The sequence below is a fragment of the Artibeus jamaicensis genome, unplaced genomic scaffold (genome assembly GCF_021234435.1).
Source record: "Artibeus jamaicensis isolate MK-2021 breed Jamaican fruit bat unplaced genomic scaffold, CSHL_Jam_final scaffold_847, whole genome shotgun sequence".
In the NCBI taxonomy this organism is placed as follows: Eukaryota; Metazoa; Chordata; class Mammalia; order Chiroptera; family Phyllostomidae; genus Artibeus; species Artibeus jamaicensis.
The window spans coordinates 15,819,504-15,840,818 of NW_026522057.1; the positions used below are offsets into that span (position 1 = coordinate 15,819,504).

Below are 21,315 nucleotides of genomic sequence, written 5' to 3' on the forward strand. Positions count from 1 at the left end.
CTCCCCCCGGGCTCGGGGTGGGGCCGCCAGCCACCCTGTCGCTGCTCCCTTATCTGCGCACTCCGAGCCAGAGACGCGCATGGCCGCCTTGCCCAGTTCCGCTGGCTCCGCCGCTGCAGGTACCCGGCTGGGGCGCAGTCAGAGGGGCGGGTGGCGTGCAGCTGGAGCGCTCCTGTGGCGCGCGGGGTCCTAAGGGCAGCCCAGGGACTGGAGTGCGTGGGTGTGCGGAGGGTCACGTGGGGAGAGAGCAAGGAAAGGCAGGACAGCGTCGCTGGAGCTGGGGCATCTCCTGACGCCAGCGGAAATCAGCTGGGATGGGGGTACCACTGTGGAGGGAGCGGGAGCAGGAAGGAGGAGCTGAGGCCGAGGGGACCATCTCCGGGATAAGTGGGCGGAGTTAGGGGCAGAAGGGGAAGAGGAGCTGACTAGTTCCAACGGAGAAGGAATCTAGGGAGGCTCTAGGGCCAAAAGAGGGTGTGAGTACCTGCAGCTGGGTAATGTGAGGAGGTCCCGGTTGGAAAACCGGGAACGGTGGGAACAGCAGTGCTGGGGGCTTCAGAGGGGCTCTTGCTCCCAAAGGAGCCTGGGCCCCTCGCGCTGGGGAAGCGCCCTTGATGTCAGGAGGGCATGGGAGTTCCCCTCACCCAGTGAGGGTGGGGGAAGATGGAGCCGCACACCGCCCACAGCATTTGCCTCAAGCCTGCAGGCTTTGAGGATCCAGAGGTTTCCCAGGGACAGCCCCTGCAGGCCTGATGGGGGGAGTGCGTGGCCAGGTCAGGTCATGGCCGGGAGGTTTGAGAGTTTGATGGATTCTCAGAGCCTGGTTGCGCCTGGGTGGGTGGGCTGGGACGCTGTCTGAGAGGGACTCAGCCTTGTCCTGGGGCTTGTGCCACCTCTAGGTCCTTGGGTGAGAGGCCAACCCTCTCCAGCCTCAGTTCTCCTGACCACAGAACTTGTGGCTGGTAAGTGATGAAACTCAGAGCCCTTTTCTGTATCCCGTGCTGGCTGACTGTAGCCAGCTCACCCAGCCTCTCTGGGCCAGCATTCCTCCTTCAGGTTCTTCCCTGTCTTCAGAGCATCTGTGTGTGTGAGCTCCATGGAAGAATCCCTTTAAGAGTGATTTATTTCATTCTGATCACACTTTTCAGTACAAACGGAGAGCCCCCTGCCAAGTACAGTTACAAAAAAATGAAAATGGGTTCTGTTCAGTTTTGGGAGTTATGGAAGGACATTTCCAACACATTGGGGTGAGTTGGGGAACTGGTTTCCATTTAGGGAGGTGACCCAGTTGCTGCCAGCCAGGATGAACACTCTGCTTGTATAATCTTTGGCCACCCCCTGGGTGCCTGGGAGTTGGCTGCAGTGGATAAAGGGCAGGAGAACTGTTTTTCAAGTGAGATGGACGTGCTGTGCTCCACCGTCCTGCCTCTGGAGCTCTGACACCCACTGGCTCGGATGCAGGGTGAGAAGGTTGTAACCAGCAAGCAACTGTAGATTATTAATGTTAGTCCTTTGTAAAAAGCAAGCAGCTGTAAATTATTCATGTCAGTGCCTAATCTTATTATACTATGTCATCCTTGTCAGGATGCCCCAAGAGAGTTTACCTCTGACAACCCCAGTATTAACACAGGTCTTGGCCTTACTATTATTTTTATTTAATGAGGCTAAACTTTGCTTTCCATGGCAAGAGAAAGTTTAAGGGAGTGTGCTGAACAATCAGAGCCTACAAAAGCAACATTGAATACATTTTACCCTTGAACATTGGAGGGGGTTGGGGCGCAGCCCCCTCCAGTCAAAAATCTGCCTAAAAACTTTTGATTCTCTAAAACCATAACTACTGATAGCCTACTATTGACTGGAAACTTTACCAATAACATCAACAGTTGATCAATGTGTATTTTGTATGTTATATGTACTATATATACTGTATTCTCTTAATAACATGAGCTAGAGAAATGAAAATATTATTAAAGAAATTGTAAGGAAAATACATTTACAGTACCGTATGTATTGACTGAAGATATTCACATGTAAATGAACCTGCGTAGTTCAAACTTGTGTGGTTCAAGGGTCGGCTGTATTTTGCTACCAGAGGAGGCAAAAGAATTGGAATTATAACCAAATAACACTTTGTAATTATTAGGTGTTATTTAGCGAGGCTTTTAAGCTCCAAGAGGTCAGGGTATTAATATCCTTAGGTGTTACCCTTAATTGTTAACTAGCTGGGCTATTAGTTCTCTGAGTTGGTATTTCAAAAAGGTGAAAGATGTGTGCGATCTGAAGAGAAACCAGAGATTAAGGTGGTATTTTAACTACTTCGTTCACTGCAGAAGCTCCAGAACTGGCACATAGTCCGGGCCTAAAACAAATGTCTCAGGGCCTGAAGGGCCCTTGGAAGTTACTGGTGAATTCACTGTCCTTGACATTGGTAGAAACAGAGCCAAGAGAGGAATGGACTTATCCAAGGTCACACAGGGATTGAGTGGCTGAGCCTAAACTAGAATCCAACAAAAATAGTGGAGCCCAGGCTGTGCGAGAGCCAACACCTAGGATCTGTGACTGTTTTGCTTTTGCAAGAGCCCTTGAGGTAGTTATTATCCTCTGATTTTAAATGAGGAAACAGGCTCAGAGAGGTTAAGGAATTTTAGCAAAGTCACATAGCTAGTGAGTTCCAGACTTGAAGTCCCATCCTCACATAAAAATGGGAGCCTGGCTTCTTACGCAATGGTTTCCAGAGGTGAGTAGTAGGCACCCACCCTTGGGGCAGCAGCTCTCTCGGTCACCACTTCGGTGGCTTCTGTCCGGGCTGGACTTTCCTAGGCCCCTGGGCATTTGTTTGGTTTGTTTGTCAGGGCAGGGAGCCTGTCTGTTTCATTCCCCACATGTCCCTGCCCCTGTAGCACTGCTTGCGCCTGGCATAGAGCAGGCACTGAGTAAAATCTGTGGGACGCGTACAGCCCCGTCCTCTCCCACTCCAGATCGCATGTACGACCCCATCCCCATAACTTTTTCCCCTAGTTTGGCCCCCAGAGGTCTGGGGGTACTCTTTGAGAAGTGTGTATCCGGTGGAGAGTCCAGGAGGAACTGAGGGTGGCAAGCCGTGGTTGAGGAGCAGGTGAGGAGGTTGACCTCAATTTAGGAAAAGGGGAATTTGAATTGAGAGGGCCAGGGAGGTGGGAGGCGGGGGAGGAAGGAGCGCTCAGACTGACCCGGACTCCCACGTGGGCCCTGGAGGTTTCAGTTCTGGGGCTCTGCCAACCCAACAGCCTCCCAGACTTGCAAGACATGCCCCGCCAGGTCACATGCCTTTTGGATGACCTGCTAGCACCATTTAGGTCCTTTACCTTCTCCCCTTCACACTCCCGCTTACTTGCTCAGGGGGAGGGCTGCTGGGGCTTTGGCCTTTCCCTAGGGAGTTCGCTTCCCAGGCACCTCTCTAGGGTCTGTGGGCAAGAATAAAGCTTCAGGCTCTGTGAACCCAGAGGGGTTACTCTGAATGGTCTTTGCTGAGAACATTTTATTTCATAAGGTCAGTGTCCCCAGCAGTCCAAACTCCAGCCAAATTCCCCTTGTCCCAAGAAGCACCCTCAGTGAAAAGTAAATATTTAAAGAGACACGGTTAACTTTCAAAGGCCCCAAACCCAGTGGAGCCAGCCCCTGAGCGCTAAAAGAGGACTGAGTTCTTTAGAGAACCCCAAGCCAGTCTCTCAGGCTAGAAATACTTCCATTACAACCATTATTAATAATTAGTTACTACTACTGACAATTAATAATGATGGCAATCCTTTATTGAGTCCCTGAACTGTGCTAAAACTTTGTTCTAATAATCTTTCCAGTCTAAGAGGTAGATAATAATGTCCACGAGGGAGCTAAGGATCAGAGAAAGTAGATCACTTGTCTTAGGTCACATAGCTGGTATGTTATGGAATCAGGCGTCAAACTCGGTCTGTTTGAATCAGAAGCCCATCTCCTTCATGAGGCTTTATAGCGTCTGCTGTCTCTTTTATTCCTAACTTACTTTTATTCTGATTCCCACTGAATAGGGGACAAAAGCCAACCAAGTTTGCCTGATATCCATTAACCAGGCCCTGGACAACTGGTCTCAGCCCAACTGTGCCTGCCTTGCTGTGTGGTCTTGGTAAGTCATAGCTCTTCAGCCAGCCTTTGGTATCTGCAAATGTTTTATACGGAGGTTAATGGCCAGGTTCCTTCTGCAGCTGAGGTCTGGCCGGGAGGGCAGAGTTTAGCCTGGATTTGACCAATGTGGGAGTGGTGATGGAGGGGATGGGACAAGAGTGGAAGTTGTTTCTAGCCCCACCCTCTGGTGACATCACACAAGACAGCTCCAGTCCCTGGAAACCCTGCCCCTAGTGACCCTCACCTGTGGGAGTGCCACCCAGTGCTTGGCATCTGGCAAATGTGCCGAGTCCCACAGCAGAACTCATCAGCCCCTGGCTCTGGAGAAACCCCTAGGTAAGCAGTGCAAGGGGGCCATGGAGCTGTACTGGACGGGGGTGGGATGCCTGGAAGAGGCTGGTCTGGCAGCTGGTGGGCACTCTACTCAGAGATTGCCCCGAGGGTATCCTCCTCATGCCCACCCTTCCACCTGGTCCTTTCCCTCAATCTGGGGCCCCTTTCCATGGAGTTGGGATATGGGTACTAATATTCTGAAAATGGACCTATTCAGGTGGATGGGGGCCTTTGGCTGAGGTCTGAAGGAAATAGGGTGGCAGGACCTCAGTCATCTCAGTATGTGGCCTCTGCATTCTGTGTTTAGGGCCCACTGTGCCTGGGTGAGGGGAAGGCTGTGAAGGGGGAGGTAGCTGTGAGCCAGGGCGTCAGTGGTGCGGAGCCAGTGGGTAGCTGCTGACTTGGGGAGACGGAGGTCTCTGGATGTGAAACAGTTGTTAGAAGTGTAAGAGAACAATTCATAGGAAAGGACTTGGTTGCCAGCTTTAGACCAGTATTTTCCCAGGTAATAGTTCTGTGGGATGCAGATACATATGATAGAAGGCGGTAGCAGGGCGGTAGCAGAGTGGCTGAGGGTATGTGCTCCACAGTCAGAGAGCTGGGTCCCAACCCTGACTCTACCTCTCCGTGTCTGTGTGACCTTGGGTAAGAAGCTAAGCTCTCTGAATTTCACTATCCTCAGCAACAAAAGGGGCATAATAATATCTACCTCACAGGCTAGTTATGCAAATTAATTGCCGCAATGTTGTAAAGAGTAAGCATACAGTAAACACTTATTACATTTTAGCTGGCTTTATAATATACTTATTACTGGGGAAGGAATCCTTGGTTACGGAAGCTTGGCAAATGCGGGCTCGGTAATAAAGCGAAGCAGGCTCCTTTGATGCAGGACTTCCCGGAGCTCACAGCCTTCTGTATGCTGCAGTGCCGTGGGACATGCTAAGAGTGGGATACGGAGCCTTCGGCTGACATAACGGATCGTGGAGACCTGGGAACTAGGCCACCACACTGTGTCATCCTTCTCTGGTCTTTGTCCCTGTGGTGGGACTGAAACATTCCTGGATTGGACAACTTTGGGAAAGGACTTCCTGTCTCATGGCTCTTATCTCCTCGGTGTAAAACAAAGTTGCTGAATGAGATGCTTTCAGAGGCCTGTTTTGGGTCCCTGAGGTCCTGAGACAGGGAGGCAAAGTTGTAGACAAGGACGGAGGCCAGGTTGCTGAGGCTGAAGCCCAGTCTTTTAGGGAGGAGTTGATCCAGGGTCGACTTCCCAACCCACGAGGCAGGGCAGGGGTGTTCTTGTGCTTGGGATGGAAGTGGCCCCATTGTTTAGTCCATCAGCAAGGTCTGCCTCCTAAACCTGCTGTGTGCCAGGCTGTCTGGGGAACAGGAAGTGGAGAAGCCCTGGACTCCTGTGTCTTCCTCTTTGTGCAATAGAGTGATGACTGCTTTCACACCTGCCTCCCCACTGGCTAGGAACTGCTACAGACCGGAGCTCTCCAGAACTGTAATGTGGGAGAAGCTTACAGATGCAAATCAGGCTAGGGTGAGGAAGAGTGTGGGCTGGGGGCTTGTGTTTTTTTTAAATTTAATCTTTGTTATCTTTTTTCCATTACTATTTAGTCCCCTTCTGTCCCCCTTCCCCCCAGCTATCACTACACTATTGTCCATGGCCATGAGTCCTTTTTCCTTTTTTCTCAATCCCTCCCCGCTAACCTTCCTCCCCACCCCCACTAGCTGTCATCTGTTCTCCATCTAAGTCTGTCTCTGTTTTGTTAGTTCAGTTTGTTCATTAGATTCCACATGTGAGTGAAATCATATGGTATTTGTCTTTCTCTGACTGGCTTATTGCACTTAGCATAATATTCTCCAGGTCCATCCATACTGTTGCAAAGGATAAAGTTTTCTTCTTTGTGGGGACTACCAACACCCCAAGTTGGAGGCGTAGATAGACACACTGTGCCTCCTCACACAACCAAAAGGACAACAACAATTCAAAAATAAAAAAACAACACGAACTGACAGAAAATTGAACTGTATGGAAGTCTGGCAACCAAGGAGTTAGAGAAGACACATTCATCCAGACCGATGGGGGGTGGGCAGAGATAGGCAGCCGGGCGGAGAGGACTTGCAGCAAGGCGGCGGCTGGCGGACCTGGCGAGGCATTGGATTGCGGACAGGGCAGTCCCACATTCTCAAGAGGAGATAAACCGGGAGAAACAACTGGGGAGTGAGACAGACTGCACAACCTAGGGTTCCAGCACAGGGAAATAAAGCCTCAAACCACTGATTGAAAACACCTGTGGGGGTTGTGGCAGTGGGAGAAACTCCCAGCCTCACAGGAGAGTCCATTGGAGAGACCCACAGGGTCCTAAAATGAACACAAGCCCACCCACCCAGGAATCAGCACCAGAAGGGCCCACTTTGCTTGTGGGAAGTGACTGAAATCTGGCAGAGCAGAGCAAGTGCAATTGTTCCCTCTGGGACCCCTCCCCCACATACAGTGTCACAGCCCAGCCATTCGGGTTGCCCCACCCTGGTGAACACCTAAGGCTCTGCCCCTTATATGAAACAGGTGCGTCAAGACAAAAAAAATTGCCCAAATAAAAGAACAGATCAAAGCTCCAGAAAAAATACAACTAAGCGACAGATGCACAGTTCAAAGCACTGTGGCTATCAGATGCACAGTTCAAAGCACTGGTGATCAGGGTGCTCACAGGATTGGTTGAATTTGGTTGCTAATTAGATGAAAAAATGAGGGCTACACTAAATGAAATGAAGGAAAATGCACAGGGAACCAACAGTGATGGGAAAGAAACTGAGTCTCAAATCAATAGTGTGAACCAGAAGGAAGAAAGAAACATTCAACCAGAACAGAAGGAAGAAACAAGAATTCAAAAAAATGAGGAGAGGCTTAGGAACTTCTCTAGAACATCTTTAAACATTCCAACATCTGAATTATAGGGGTACCAGAAGGAGAAGAGAAAGAACAACAAATTGAAAACTTATTTGAACAAATAATGAAGAAAAACTTCCCCAATCTGGCAAAGGAAATAGACTTCCAGCAAGTTTAGGAAGCTCAGAGAGTCCCAAAGGAGTTGGACCCAAGGAGGAACACACCAAGGTACATCATAATTACATTACCCAAGATTAAAAATGAGAGAATCTTAGAAGCAGCAAGAGAAAAGGAGACAGTTACCTACAAAGGAGTTCCCATAAGACTGTCAGCTGATTTCTCAAAAGAGACCTTCCAGGCAAGAAGGGGCTGGAAAGAAGTATTCCAAATCATGAAAGGCAAGGACCTACATCTAAGATTACTCTATTAAGCAAAACTTTCATTTAGAATGGAAGGGCAGATAAAGTGCTTCCCAGATAAGGTCAAGTTAAAGGAGTTCATCATCGCCAAACCCTTATTATATGAAATGTTATAGGGATTTATCTAAAAAAAAGAAGATAAAAAATATGAGCAGTAAAATGACAGAAAACTCACAATTATTAACAACCACACCTAAAACAAAAACAAAAGCAAATTAAGCAAACAACTAGAACAGGAACAGGAACACAAATGGAGATCACATGGAGGGTTATCAGTGGGGGGCGTGTGTAGGGAGAAGGTACGGAGAATAAGTAGCATAGATGGTAGGTAGAAAACACAGGGGGAGGGTAAGAATAGTATAGGAAATGTAGGAGCCAAACAACTTACATGTATGACCTATGAACATGAACTAAAGGAGGGGAATGGGGGAGGGGTGTACAGGGTGGAGGGGAGTGAAGGGGGGAACATGGTTAAAACGATAATAGCATAATCAAGATATATTAAATTTTTTTCTTTTTTATGGCAAAGTAGGATTCTTTTTAAGTGACATCATAGGCTTTAAAGGTTTTATTTATTTATTTATTTTTAGAGAGGGGGAAAGGAGGGAGAAAGAGAGGGAGAGAAACATGATATGTGAGAGAACAGTGATTAGTTGCCTCTCTCATGCCCCCAACTAGGGGCCTGGCCCACAACCCAGGCATGTGCCCTGCCGGGGAATCAAACCAACAACCTTTTGGTCCCTAGGCTGGTGCTCAATCCACTGAGCCACATCAGCCAGGGCAGGGGTTTGTCTTGATGCTGCCTTTGCACAGCAAGTCCCCTGCATATACTTGGACTGCGTGTGAATTAGTGAGTGGCTTTGGGGGTGATTGTGGTGCTGTTGGTGGTAGAGAGCATGGAGTTTTCCTTGCCTCTTGCAGTTCAAGAGTAGCTGTAATAAAATCTGATAAATGATGGATAGAAAACTTGGGTGCTAAGTTCAATAAGCTTGTTGGAGGGAATTTATTTGATAGAGCAGAGTTGTCTGGCAGGTGCTGTATTTTCAATATATATTTGATTTAATGAATAATGATAAGCTTGAATAAAGTGCAACTGGCACTAGGCAAATGCTATAAAAAACTATTTATAGCATATAATTATAAAGTGATTTATAGCACTTGCCAGTGGGCAAGTACAGAGGGCAGTTTCAGGTAGTGATCAAGACTAGAAACAGAATTTAGATTGTACCTCTGCTGCTTCCGAGCTAGGCGAGTGGGTAACTTCTTTGTGCTTCAGTTTTGTTATCTGAAAAGTGAGAATAAAGATAGGATCAATTCCACGGGGTGCTATGAAGTGTAAATGAGTCAATTAAATGCTTAAAACAGTGACGCATTGTAGGTGCTGTGTAAGCACTATGATTTGTTTTCCTTTCTATGTTCTCTACCTTATCATAAAGTTTCTGAGGACAGGGTTCAAATCCTTTTCTACTCTGCCTTTCCTGGTATGAATTCCGGAGATTCATTCACAGGACTTGAGGCAGAAGAGGAGCACTCAGTTTGATACATGAATGAATGAATGAATGCATTTTAAATGCTAAATGGTATAACCCATTATAGGTTTCGCAGAGGAATGTAGGGAGGGGCAGGAGGGAGATCCCCTGGAGATGGCAGCCCTTGGAGGGAAAGGAAGTTGGAACAGGGTGTGACGTTTGGGTTAGGTGGGAAATGAGGGTGGGAGCAGACAGCGGGGTCTCGAATACTGGGGTGAGGGGTTAGGTTTTATTTTTTTTGAACTAACAACCATGGCTGGGGTGGAAAGGCTGGAAGATAAGTATCTGATGGTAGGAACTCAAGTAGAGAAGTCATCATCTGAGGTTCAGGGAGCCAGGAAAATATCACAGAAGAAATGGGTTTTAAGGGATGAATGAGTTTGCCAGACAGGCAAGAGGAGGAAATGTCTCTGGTGGAGGGAACAGTTTATGCAAAGCTGTGGATATTTGAAGCAGGTTCAGGGGGTTGGTGAGGCTATGGCTGGATCTGAGTGCATTGTGGTTGAGCAATAAGGCTGGGAAAGGTAGCAGATCATATAGGGGAATGGAGGGTCAGTGGGGACTGAAGGGGCTAAGGACAGGCAGCTGATCTGTGAGCAATGTCATTGTTGCCACTAGGTGAACACTGATGGCAGCATAAACATAGGAGAAAACTATCAGGGCTGCCGTGTGGAGCCTGGACTGGAAAGGAAATGGCTGAGGCAGTGAGCCTCGTTCATGAATCCATTCCTCAAATGTTCATTGAGCACCGCTGTGTGTTGGGCACTGTTCTGGGCATTTGGGATACACCAAGAAGCAGGACAATCACGAGTCAGAGTTGAACTCTCCCTTAGGATGACTCCTTTCTTTCGAAACTCAGTGTAGAGATAAGGGGGCAGGGGGGAGGGAGTAAGAACTGGGCATGGGGGTAGGGGATGAGGATAGCAACCCCTGACTTTGCTCTGGTCCCCTCTCCAGCTCCCTGCCCAGTTCACAGCCATGGCCACAGCGGTGGCCCAGAAGCTTAGCCACTTTCTGCCCAGTTTGCGGCAGGACCACCAGGAGCCTCCGTCATCTGTGCAGACAGAGCCTGTCTTCACAGTAGACCGTGCCAAGGTGCCACCCCTCTTCTGGAAGCCATACATCTATGTGGGCTACCGGCCGCTGCATCAGACCTGGCGCTTCTACTTCCGCTCGCTGTTCCAGCAGCACAACGAGGCAGTGAACGTCTGGACCCACCTGCTGGCAGCCCTGGTGCTGTTGCTGCGGCTGGCCATCTTTGTGGGGACTGTGGACTTTCGGGGAGACCCCCACGCCATGCCCCTCTTCATCATTGTCTTCGCCTCCTTCACCTACCTCTTCTTCAGTGCCTTGGCTCACCTCCTGCAGGCCAAATCTGAATTCTGGCATTATAACTTCTTCTTCCTGGACTATGTGGGTGTGGCCGTGTACCAATTTGGCAGTGCCCTGGCACATTTCTACTATGCCATTGAGCCTGCCTGGCATGCCCAGGTGCAGACGATGTTCCTGCCCATGGCCGCCTTCCTCGCCTGGCTTTCCTGCACTGGCTCCTGCTACAACAAGTATAGCCAGAAGCCTGGCCTGCTGGGCCGCACATGCCAGGAGGTGCCCTCGGCACTGGCCTATGTGCTGGACATCAGCCCGGTGGCACACCGCATCCTGGTGTCCCCCAACCCTGCTGCAGATGACCTTGCTCTTCTCTACCACAAGTGCCAGGTGGTCTTCTTCCTGTTGGCTGCTGCCTTCTTCTCGGCCCTCATGCCTGAGCGCTGGTTCCCTGGCAGCTGCCACCTCTTTGGGCAGGGCCACCAGATCTTCCATGTCTTCTTGGTGCTGTGCACGCTGGCTCAGCTGGAGGCTGTGGCGCTGGACTATGAGGGCCGGCGGTCCATCTATGAGCCACTGCACACCCGCTGGCCCCACAACTTCTCTGGCCTCTTTCTGCTCACCGTGGGCAGCAGTGTCCTTACTGCATTCTTCCTGAGCCAGCTGGTACGGCGCAGACTCAAGCAGAAGACCCAGTGAAGGGGGATGGCAGCTGGTAGGGAGGGAGGTAGAGTGGGAGCCAAGGGGTTTGGTCTTGGCCACATGTGGAAACAAGGCCTGGTAAAGTTGTTTGTGTCTGGAATGGGGTGACTCTCTGCGCACGCCTCAGCTGCCAAGGGTGGCATTGGCCAGTCCTTGGTCCTTCAGTTTAGGGATTGGCCTGGAGCTGCCGGAGTCTTTTTTTTCCTTGAGCCTGCCCTAGCTCCCTGACTTGGGAGAGGGAAAGGGATCGAGATGGGGGCCACCCTGGTTTGCCTCCCCCCATTGCCTTTCACCAGGCATGAGGATGGGAGGGTCGGCTGGGCCAGGACTCTGGTTTGGGGCTCCCAGATTATCTGGCGGGGGTAAAGGTAGAATTTAGGCCAGAATTAGATTTGAGTTCAGGGGCAGCGGAGGCCTCAGCAACTCCCATCTACCCAGATTTCATTGGTGGATAGGAAGGGGCGGGGCCAATATGTGCACAGGAATTATCATTATTTGAACCTCAGCCTGGAGTTTTGGACCTTCAGAGTCCTGAAAGTTAAAGATTGTGCCAGGTGCAAATGATTCTTGTCCAGTGCCACATAGCTCTCAGTCACTGTTCCAGACACTGAGCCCCACTCCTAGCTTTGGTCTCCATGTTGCACATGTCCTGTTCCCAGTCATTCTCCTAGTTCCCTTGTTTGCAATTCAGTTATCCATTTAGTGTTTTCAGGGCTTCTGCTCAGGGGCAGGCTGCTGACTGGGCCCTGTGGATCAATGCAGGATCAAAGACTTTCATGTTGGAACTGTCAGGGGAAGCACTGAGGAGGGAATAATCTGTAAAGCCTGGGGCCCTCAGGGTCTCAGATTGAGAAGGGCGAATAGAACTTTTGCAGATGCAGAAGAGGGAAGGAATTCCAGGCAGAGGGGAAAACCTGTACAAAGAAAGGCCTAGAGGTATGGAAGGAGTTCACTGGGGCTGGAGCTAGGGGTGGTCTGGTCTCCGATCTGTCCTAGATTCAATAAAGTTACTGTGATAATAGCTGCCACTTTGTTCTTTGTCTCCTCTTCTAGGGAGATCCATAGGTCTGCTTATGGTGTGGGGTTTTTTGGAGGGGTGGGGGAGGGCTGGATCCCCTGGGAGTGAGCACTGGAGGGAGGGAGCTGTGACTATTTTATCTTTGCCTGAGGTGACATTGGGGACCTATACACTATATGTGTGAACTTTTTTTTGGCAGGGAAGTGGGGGGCAGTTTTATTACTAAATAAAATTTAGATGTTAAAAGAATGTTTTAAAAATATAATTTATATTTTTTATAATTTGTCAAATTTATAATTTGACAAAGATTTCATTTTTTAGTTATTCCTTCAAACAAGGATTTTGTTAACTTTTTATAGTACTGCTATATGTTAACTTTTATAATATTGCTTTTTTTTTCAGAGCAATATTATGTACAGTGAAGGAAAATTAGGAAGTACAAATAAAAAATCGCCCAAATGACTAAGAAATATATATATATATTTTTTTCAGATCCAGGGTCACACAGTAAGCCATGAAGGCAGAACTGGAAGCTAGTTCTTTCTTGACTTCAAGTTTTTAGTGTTCACTTGAACATTTTCTAAGTCCTCTCTCATGTGGTTTCATAGTTAAGTTTGGATTTAGTTCCTTTGAATTATGAAAGTAATTCATAAACTCGAGGGTAGGTTAACCATTTAGGGTAGTGTTGTGGACCCCCGCTTTGAAGTTGTTCAATCTGAACCGAGGCTCCACCCTTCCTTTTTAAGACAAGGAACAACCCTGAGCTCCGGAGTGGTTATTATATTTAAAATAAGAAAGTACAACTAACTGAGCATAAAGGAAATGCACGTTCCTTATGCAGAGTCGCGAACGCGTTCACATGGCATATTTCCCTTAAATGAAAAGAGCATAAATAATAAGAAGACCACCGTAAAGGGAAACGGGCTCCACCAGGAGAGGATGAGCTTGTAGGGCGGGCGTCGGTCGGGCAGGGCTTAGGGAAAGGGGTGGAGCTTGGGCTTGGCCGCAGCTGACGCTGGAGGCGGTACCAGCGCTTCGCGAGGCCGCGACGTAGCCCCGCCCGCAAAGTTGGCGCGAGATCCGAATGTCGGTGGAGGTTGTTGTGGCGGTTTCCAGAGGCGGCTGGAGTTTCTACCCGGTGTCCGGTTGGCTTGGCCTCCTCAGCGGGCATGAGGCGCAGAGACCCCGAGGAGGCCTGCGGCGTGTGGCTGGACGCGGCGGCGCTGAAGAGGCGGAAAGTGCAGGTGGGACGCTGGGGCGCGAAAGGGTGTTTGGGGGACCGTGAAGTGCTGGAAGTGAAGTCCCAGACTGAGAGAGGGACCGCTGTGGGATTCAAAGACCAGAGGGAGTGGAGCCTGAAGAAGAATGAAAAATGGAGTTTGGGGAGGGCGGAGAGAAAAGGGGGCCGGAAGGAATACCAAAGGGAATGGAGATCTGGGACAGCAGGTTTTGATGTGTGTGTCGGGGCGGGTGGAAAGAGAATTTGTTCCGAGGGGACTGATGGAGCAGACAGGCTCCCGAGGAACGCGGAGTCCCCGCAAGGGCTTCTCAGGGGAAGCCCTGGGGAATTCTCATCCTGCGGGGACCAGGAAATTCAGGGGAAAAATAGAAGAGGAACTGGCGTAATATTTATTGAGCATCCACTGGGTGCCAGATACACTATTAAGCACTCAGTGGGCATTGTATGTATCATCACATGTATGGGAATGAGGAAACAGGTTAGTAACTAAACCAGGTGCGCCCGAATAGGAAGGTATGGAAATCACACGTAGGTTTGTCACATATGCAAGGCTCTGTGTTAGTCATTACAAAGGAACTAACATGAGATAGTCTTTAATGTTTACTGAGCATTTTATACTCTGCATTGTGTTAAGTATTTCAGATATGTTCTCTTGTTTGGTGCAACTCTATGTGGTAGATAGAATGATAATAGCCATTTGGTCCATGAAAACTGCAGCTCAAAACACTAAAGGCTCTAAGTCTTAGGGGGAAGACAAGAGATGCACTTGCTGGGGTAAGTACATGCTTTACTAATGGTAGGTACTCACAAAAAAACAGTGAAGTAGATACTGCCATTGTCTCTGCTTACAGATGAAAAACTGAGGCTGCGACTGAGACATTTACATAGGCAAGCAGGGCTTCAAGCCCAGTTCTCCCTGCTACAAAGGCCAGTGCTGTTATGCTCCACGGGACAGAATGTAGGCCCAGATGAGTGGTTTCTAGGGAAATGTGATTTTGGAGGTGAGTTTATTGTGATGTGGGATTAACGAGGAAGATTTAACTGAGCGGGTGGGAAGGGATTTGAGATTAGGCAGGTTGCTGAATTTGGATAGTTGGGGCAATAATCTCCAACCAGGTGGTAAAGACCAGGTGGTTAATTTACAGTAAACCATCAATGATGGTCTTTTTTTGTGGGTGGCTACAACTTGCTTAACTGAGTACTTGTTAAAAAAGCATCTTACAACTACAGTCATTTTTGAGAAACAACGAATGAACCACCTGCTCCTTTAATTTTTTTTAACTTAATGTTTTTGTGATAGGTATTACATTTCACGTAGTACATAATTTAAAATGTATAGGATATGCGGTAAAGGATCTCTCTAATACTCCTAACCATCCTGCCCCATGTCAGAGGCCAGGACTTCCTTGTGTATCCTTCCAGAGATATTCTGTGCACCTAGAAGCAAATGCACATTTTCTTTCTTCTAAGTAGGAGCATATTATTCATTGTTCTGCAGTTTGCTTTTTCGCTTATTCCATATTATGGATCATTTTATATGCATTTGTAAAGAGCCATTACTTTTAAACACTATATGGTATCCCATTACATGGAATAGTATCCCTTAATATGACAGTATAGTCTTAGTCTGCTTGCATAAGAACTTTCTCGTCAGATGGCCACATTCTCACGGTGCTCACATGGCCTTTCCTTGGTGCGTGCTGTGGGAAGAGATGGTGGGGAGAGAGGGAGAGAGAGGATACAGGCATACCTCGGTTTTATTGTATTTTGCGTTACTGTACTTCACAGATGTTGTAGTTTTTACAAATTGAAGGCAAGATCCTCTGCTAACAAAAAGATTACAGTTTGCTTAATTGTGATATCACTTTACTGAGGTGGTCTGGAAGCCATTTAAACAAAAACTTGAACTTCCACAGCCGAAAATTCTTTTTAAAACAAAAGGTTTATTGGGTTATTGCTAGCAAGAAAAAATGACCACATCCTGGGGCATGAAGTCAAAACCACCTGCAGCAGTGCCAGGTGGAATAGGTAACATGTCTGTCCTCCCGGAGTCAGCGAGAGTTTTTATACAGCAAGTAGTAGGGAGGAAGATGTAAATTGTTTTGAAATAATTTAAATTGTACAGATAAAGGGAGTGCAAGAAGGGAGTCGGGCTGGTTCTGGGATAGGCACAGAGTGTGTAAGGAAGACGTGTTTGCTCGTGTTTGCTCCTTTGGATCGGCAGGCAACAGTCCGGAAAAAATTCATGCATATACAGGATGTGATCGCTCCCCCTGGCTGGTCTCTTATCTGGGTAATGGCAGAAATAGCCACCTGGAAGTTAATTCAAAGTTCCAACACACACTCAGGAATGTAAGCAGCCTTGTTGGTTTTTGCTCTGCAGTTGTTAATTGATTAATCCCTACTTATCTCTTCCTTCCACTCTCTGGCCTGCTATAATTTAAGTTCGGATTTCTCAGAATATTCTCCTTGTCAAACCAAACACTCAATATCTCTGAGGAATGTCTGTGGACGGATTTGTATGTACTTGGCTTGAAGTTCACCAAGAAGGCCAGTATGGCTGGAGCAGAGTGAGACAGAGAGTAGATGAGATTTGAAAGGTGTAAGAGGGCAAATGAGGCCATATTGTGCCTGTGGGGTTGGGGCTTTGACATAGAATTTTGGGAGGAAACATTTCATTCCATAGCAAGTTTGTATATACATTTATTTATATTTACCAGTTCTTTAATGGCAAAAAGTTATTTCTAATTTGTTGCTATTAAAAATACTTATGATGCCCTGGCTGGAGTGGCATCAGTGGATTGAGTGTAGGCCTGTGAACCAGTGGGTTGCTGGTTTGATTCCCAGTCAGGACACATGCCTGGGTTGCAGGCCAGGTCCCCAGTTGGTGTGCAAGAGGTGACCACATATTGATGTCTCTCTTTCTTTCTCCTTCCCTTCCCCTCTCTCTAAAAATAAATAACATCTTCTTGTAAAAAAATACATAATATCAAGTTTTGGGAAGTCCTTTGCCCATTTTTTAGTTGATTGGTTGGTTGTTTTTTGTTGAGTTGTAGTTCTTTATATATTGTGTATTGATCCCTTATCAGATAATATGGTTTACAAATATTTCCTCCCATTCTATATGTTGTCTTTTTACTTTCTTGATAGTGTCCATTGAGGCACAAAAGATTTTAATTTTTTTAAAGTTTTTTTTTTTTTTAGATTTTATTTTTAGAGAGAGGGAAAGGGAGGGAGAAAGAGAAACATCAGTGTGTGATTGCCTTTCATGCACACCCCCCTACTGGGGACCTGTCCCGAAACCCAGGCATATGCCCTGGCTAGGAATCAAATTGGTGAATCTTTGGTTTGCAGGCCGGCACTCAATCCACTGAGCTACACCAGCTAGGGCTGTATTTTCTTTCAAATATTAGTTCATAGATTACTTTGTTAAGTCTTTAGATTACTGTGGGAGGAAAACCATCAGTTTCAGTGGGTGACCCTCTCATTCTGTTTTTGGAGCCTTATCTGTGACATCAGTTGTACAGTGACAGGAGCTCATCTTAGCTTGATCACGTATTATTAGAAAAGCCTTAGTACTTTCTGACTGCTTTGCTGACGTTGAAACTATAATGAGTAGGTATATACAAAACAGACAGGAACGTATCCTTTCTGTATATTCACCTTCTTCGTAAAATATTTATTGATTTGAGTACTTACTGTTCTCCCTACTTCTCAGGCATTTCATAACAAGCAAAGAGAAACAAGAAGAAATCTCACTAAATAAGGGTTATAAAAGCTGACACTTCCAAAATCTCTCTGGACCTTCTTCCAAATCATACTGTAAAGTATAATATACAGGGGCCTGAAATGGAAGTATGGTAAGACCCATGCCGTAACTATTGAAATGCATCAGCTGCTGCTGATGGAGAATCATTGTCTTTAACTGTAAATTCCTCCTTGGAATTCCTTCAATAAATCCTGTTTATTTAGTTAGCTTGACCAGTTTCCATGAGGAAGAAGAAAGATAAGGCTGTAGTTGGAATGTGTGATTCCTGAGAAAAACATTGATATGGCAGGAAATGGTGGAAAATGATATACAGCAAAAAGTACCTAGGAAGCAGGATCTGAGTGGATCCCAAAGGGTCCGTTGCGGGAGCGGTCACTGATGTTGATTGAATTTCTCCTGCCTGGCTGCTGTTTTGATGTGAATAAGTTCTATTCTTTTTCTCTCCATTTTCAGACACATTTAATCAAGTCAGGCACCAAAATGCTAACACTCTTTCCTGGAGAGAGAAAGGCTAAGATCTCTTTTACCCAAAGAACTCCATCTGCAGGCGTTCGGCAGACCAGTATTGCTTCCTTCTTCACCTTGCAGCCAGGTATGGTGACTGATCTGGGAGCACCCAGGAAGTAAAAAGGAGTGTGTTTTTTTCATGACAGAATGTTTATAAGTGGCGACACCAAAGCACTGTGTTAAAATAGCTTACCTATTAGAAGTTATGAAACTAAGAAATCATCATGAAACTCAATATAAGATTTGTCTGTGAAAATCATCACACTGAAAAGCAATATATACATGCTTTTACAAACACTTTTCTGGTTCTGTTTTGCTCAGTCTTATATTAAATATTTGTATTTCCTGTCAGAACAGCGAGGAAAGGTATATTTGGGAGTTGAGGGTATACAGGGGAGCTCACCTTTAGTTAGGTGTGTGTCTTGGATTGGTCACAATGAGTTGATGTAAGATTGATATTTTTGTATAAAGCTCAAATTAGTCAAGGTTCATCGATGCCTTTTTTCTTAGAAAGGTTGTCATTAAAGCTGGCTTGGGTCTCATCATCCTTTGACAGTTCTTTGCTTTCCTGTCCCACGTCAGGGGGGACCAGCTGACTGAGAACAGGCTGGAGCCCACGGGGCCCACAGAGCAAGGTTCCTGCTAGTAGGAGGGCACTGGAAGGAGAGCTCCAGCTCTTGTGCGATTCCCAGGATTTCTTTGCATAAACCTCCAAAATGCACTCTCCCTACCCAAACAAAAAACCTTTTTGCTTTAACAAAGACAGACTTTTTACAAAAACATTTTACAAATTTCAAATTCTGGTCGATTCTACAGTCCATATAGAATTCTTAGGCAAAACTGAGAACTCTCACAAAACATAGTTTCTGCAGTATAATTCTTATAGAAGAGGAAATAGGTAATCCAGCTTTGTTTATAATTAGGTCTTTGTATAATTTGGTGGTGGTGGGGGGGTGAATTCCACAGCATTAGTCCTTAAGGCAGAACAGGGTACATTCCACAGCTGGTAAAACTGGTAGGCCGGACACTAGTGGTTGTTTATTCTTTCCTGCTGCTTGATTTGGCATCTGTCTTTACTCTTTACCGTGACATGTTTGGGGAGTGGGGAACCTATGTTCTTCACACTGTCACCAGAAGGTTTCTTAGAGTTGAATGGTTAATATCCTTGAGGACTTACAAAAACAGTGTATTGAGCATGTTTCTCAAAGGATAATGTCCCGGAGTAATATTTGGTGAGGCTCACTAGCAGAAAGCAAATTAAATGAAAGACAAAAGCAAAGCTGATGTGCCCTCTGTTATACAAACCCCACATACGAAAACTCAGCTGGAAAGGTAGGCTGTGGTCTAATATGTCACGTTTGACTTTATTAGGTAGGTCGTGGGAACCATCCCTATATTGGAGTAGAAGAATAGATAAGATCTGTTTTACAAAGAGCATTCAGGAGAGAACAGAGAGATGGAAAGCAGGAAGCTCAGCTACAAAAGTATGTAAAGAGCCTTAAGACCCCTGCACTAGGTAGTGATAATAGCTGATAATGATTTCAGAAAGAGCCAGCTAAATTCCACTCAGGGAACAGTTTTCCTGCAAAATAATATTTGTTCATGTCTGTTTTGTAGGAAAGATAAATGGTGGTGATGAGAGGAATGTTTCATCTCATGCAGAAAGTCAGACCAGCAGACAGTCTAAGAAAGATGCAACCCAGCTAGACCATCCGATCCAGGGCCTGGGGGGTGATTGCATGGCACCCCCTTTTGCCACTTCAACCCCTGCAGACATCCAGGAAGGTGGACTTTCTCCTCAGTCCCTCCAGGCTTCTGGTCAACACAGAACGGGAACCCCAATCTTGACTGAGTCTTTGTTCCAGCCCGATACCTTAGTCTGTGCTGGAGAGAAGCAAGACCCACTGGCTTGTTCCTTCACCCAGGACTTGGAAAGTTCTTGCTTGCTGGACCAAAAGGAGGGACAGAAGGATTCTTCCTGGAAAAGGGAATGGCTTTGTGGATCTAAGAAAAAGAACTGTCAGGGCACGAAGAGATGCAGTAAACCCTCTCGGGGCAAGGGCCATCAGCCCTGGGACAAGTCTGCATTGGGAAACATGTCTGCCCAAGAAAATAGGCAGGCCCCTGTCCTCTTTCAAACACACAGAGACTTCTGGAGTGGAGAAAACGCAGAAGCAGTGAAACAAAGTTCTTGTCCTGTTTCTGTGTTTTCCTGCGACAGTGAAAAGAATGACAGGGACTCCTGGAGTCAGCTTTTCACTGAGGATTCCCAGGGCCAGCGGGTCATTGCCCACCGCTCTAGAGCTCCTTTCCGAGAGATAACCAACAGCCAGAACCAGGGCCTAGGGCCCTTTCCCCACAGCTCTGTGGCTCAGTGTCAGGCCAGGCCTGTTCAGCTATGTCTGCAGCCTGATTTGCTCTTTACCCAGGACTCTGAGGGCAATCAAGTTATCAGGCACCAAGTCTAAATGTCTTTCAGCGTTTGCTTTTAAAAATATCTTCAGAAGGGGTTGATGGGGATTATGTTTATGTTTGGGTAAGGGGGAAGTGTGTGTTGAAGCTGTTATTGAGCATTTTCTTTATGTAAATAAAGCAGGTGGTGACACCTGAGATAATATGGTTGGCATCATGCCTTTCCATAAATTAGGGCTGGTTGGTAATTCTCTGCACAAAGCTATGGTTACCACCAGGGAGGCAGGGCAGGTCCTTATTCCTCCACCACAGAGCCTGTAGCGAGCCACCTTTCTGCTCTTTCAGATGCCTCACTGAGACATCGCCTCTTACAGATAGACGTGTATACGTTTAACCTCTGGCTGTAATCGTACATACTCGACCTAAGCTTGGGACCATTATTCCCGACACTTTGAGCGGTAAGTCATTGACCTGGGTGTGCAGGGGGACAGAGAGGTAGAGGGTAGAATGATGGCAGTTTAATTTTTAATTTTATTTTTGTGATAACTTTACAGCATTTTAAAATTATATGTTTAAACATCTCCCTTAAAAAGCTTGGGCTAGATAACAATCTAGATGTGATTACATCACTGATACTATAAAGTAGGAGATAACTCCCTTTGTAAAACTGAGTCCAATTAAATGACTGTTTACAAAGCTGGCTCTGATGGTAATTAAAACATTACCAATTTTATTTTTGAAAAAGGAACTTTTTAATGTTATTGCTGTGGGTCTGATCTCAAAGGAATCTAACTTGACCTGTGTTCTATCCAGGATTTTACTCATCAGGTAGCAGTTTCCCGTGATGCAGGTGTGGAACCTAAGAGGCTCCAAGGGGGCAAGTTGTAAGATGGAACTGCTTTGGGAGCTTAGGACAGAATCTCTACAGAAAGGGACACAGCCAGGATCCTGTTAATGAAAGTACACATACTGTAAAATTAACAGGAACTTATACCTGCAAGGGACACCAGGGGATTGTAACTCAGAA

At 46.7% G+C, this 21,315-nt stretch overlaps 2 protein-coding genes across 14 annotated transcripts; both read left to right on the forward strand.

The window, feature by feature from the left end:
• Nucleotides 1–12,351, forward strand: PAQR7 (progestin and adipoQ receptor family member 7). 10 transcript variants are annotated; one of them, XM_053660450.1, is made up of 5 exons: nucleotides 164–476; nucleotides 900–962; nucleotides 3,019–3,115; nucleotides 4,044–4,138; nucleotides 10,272–12,351. In XM_053660450.1, exon 5 carries the CDS (start codon nucleotides 10,293–10,295, stop codon nucleotides 11,337–11,339), a length of 1,047 nt encoding a protein of 348 aa, XP_053516425.1. In that variant the 5' UTR covers nucleotides 164–476; nucleotides 900–962; nucleotides 3,019–3,115; nucleotides 4,044–4,138; nucleotides 10,272–10,292; the 3' UTR covers nucleotides 11,340–12,351. The 10 variants fall into 10 exon arrangements, with proteins under 10 accessions (XP_036991747.2, XP_036991745.2, XP_036991744.2 ...); XM_037135852.2 differs by lacking the exons at nucleotides 164–476; nucleotides 3,019–3,115 and adding an exon at nucleotides 1–119; XM_037135850.2 differs by lacking the exons at nucleotides 164–476; nucleotides 900–962 and adding an exon at nucleotides 1–119.
• A 1,090-nt stretch (nucleotides 12,352–13,441) lies between these two features.
• AUNIP (aurora kinase A and ninein interacting protein) lies at nucleotides 13,442–21,235 on the forward strand. Of its 4 annotated transcripts, XM_037135846.2 has the most exons (4): nucleotides 13,574–13,604; nucleotides 14,452–14,601; nucleotides 17,823–17,961; nucleotides 19,494–21,235. In XM_037135846.2, the coding sequence occupies exons 3-4, from the start codon at nucleotides 17,850–17,852 to the stop codon at nucleotides 20,342–20,344; spliced, it is 963 nt and encodes a 320-aa protein (XP_036991741.2). In that variant the 5' UTR covers nucleotides 13,574–13,604; nucleotides 14,452–14,601; nucleotides 17,823–17,849; the 3' UTR covers nucleotides 20,345–21,235. The 4 variants fall into 4 exon arrangements, with proteins under 4 accessions (XP_036991743.2, XP_053516424.1, XP_036991741.2 ...); XM_037135848.2 differs by lacking the exon at nucleotides 14,452–14,601 and having other exon boundaries at nucleotides 13,442–13,604; XM_053660449.1 differs by lacking the exon at nucleotides 14,452–14,601 and having other exon boundaries at nucleotides 13,442–13,604; nucleotides 20,634–21,235.
• Nucleotides 21,236–21,315: the final 80 nt, after the last annotated feature.

What these genes read in the sequence shown, in the direction of transcription:
- AUNIP (XM_037135848.2), top strand. Translation starts at nt 13,530, where the DNA reads ATGAGGCGCAGAGACCCCGAGGAGGCCTGCGGCGTGTGGCTGGACGCG. An exon ending in TGAAGAGGCGGAAAGTGCAG is followed by an intron (nt 13,605 to 17,822) that starts GTGGGACGCTGG and finishes CTCCATTTTCAG; the next exon opens with ACACATTTAATCAAGTCAGG. An exon ending in CTTCTTCACCTTGCAGCCAG is followed by an intron (nt 17,962 to 19,493) that starts GTATGGTGACTG and finishes TCTGTTTTGTAG; the next exon opens with GAAAGATAAATGGTGGTGAT.
- PAQR7 (XM_037135852.2), top strand. Translation starts at nt 10,293, where the DNA reads ATGGCCACAGCGGTGGCCCAGAAGCTTAGCCACTTTCTGCCCAGTTTG.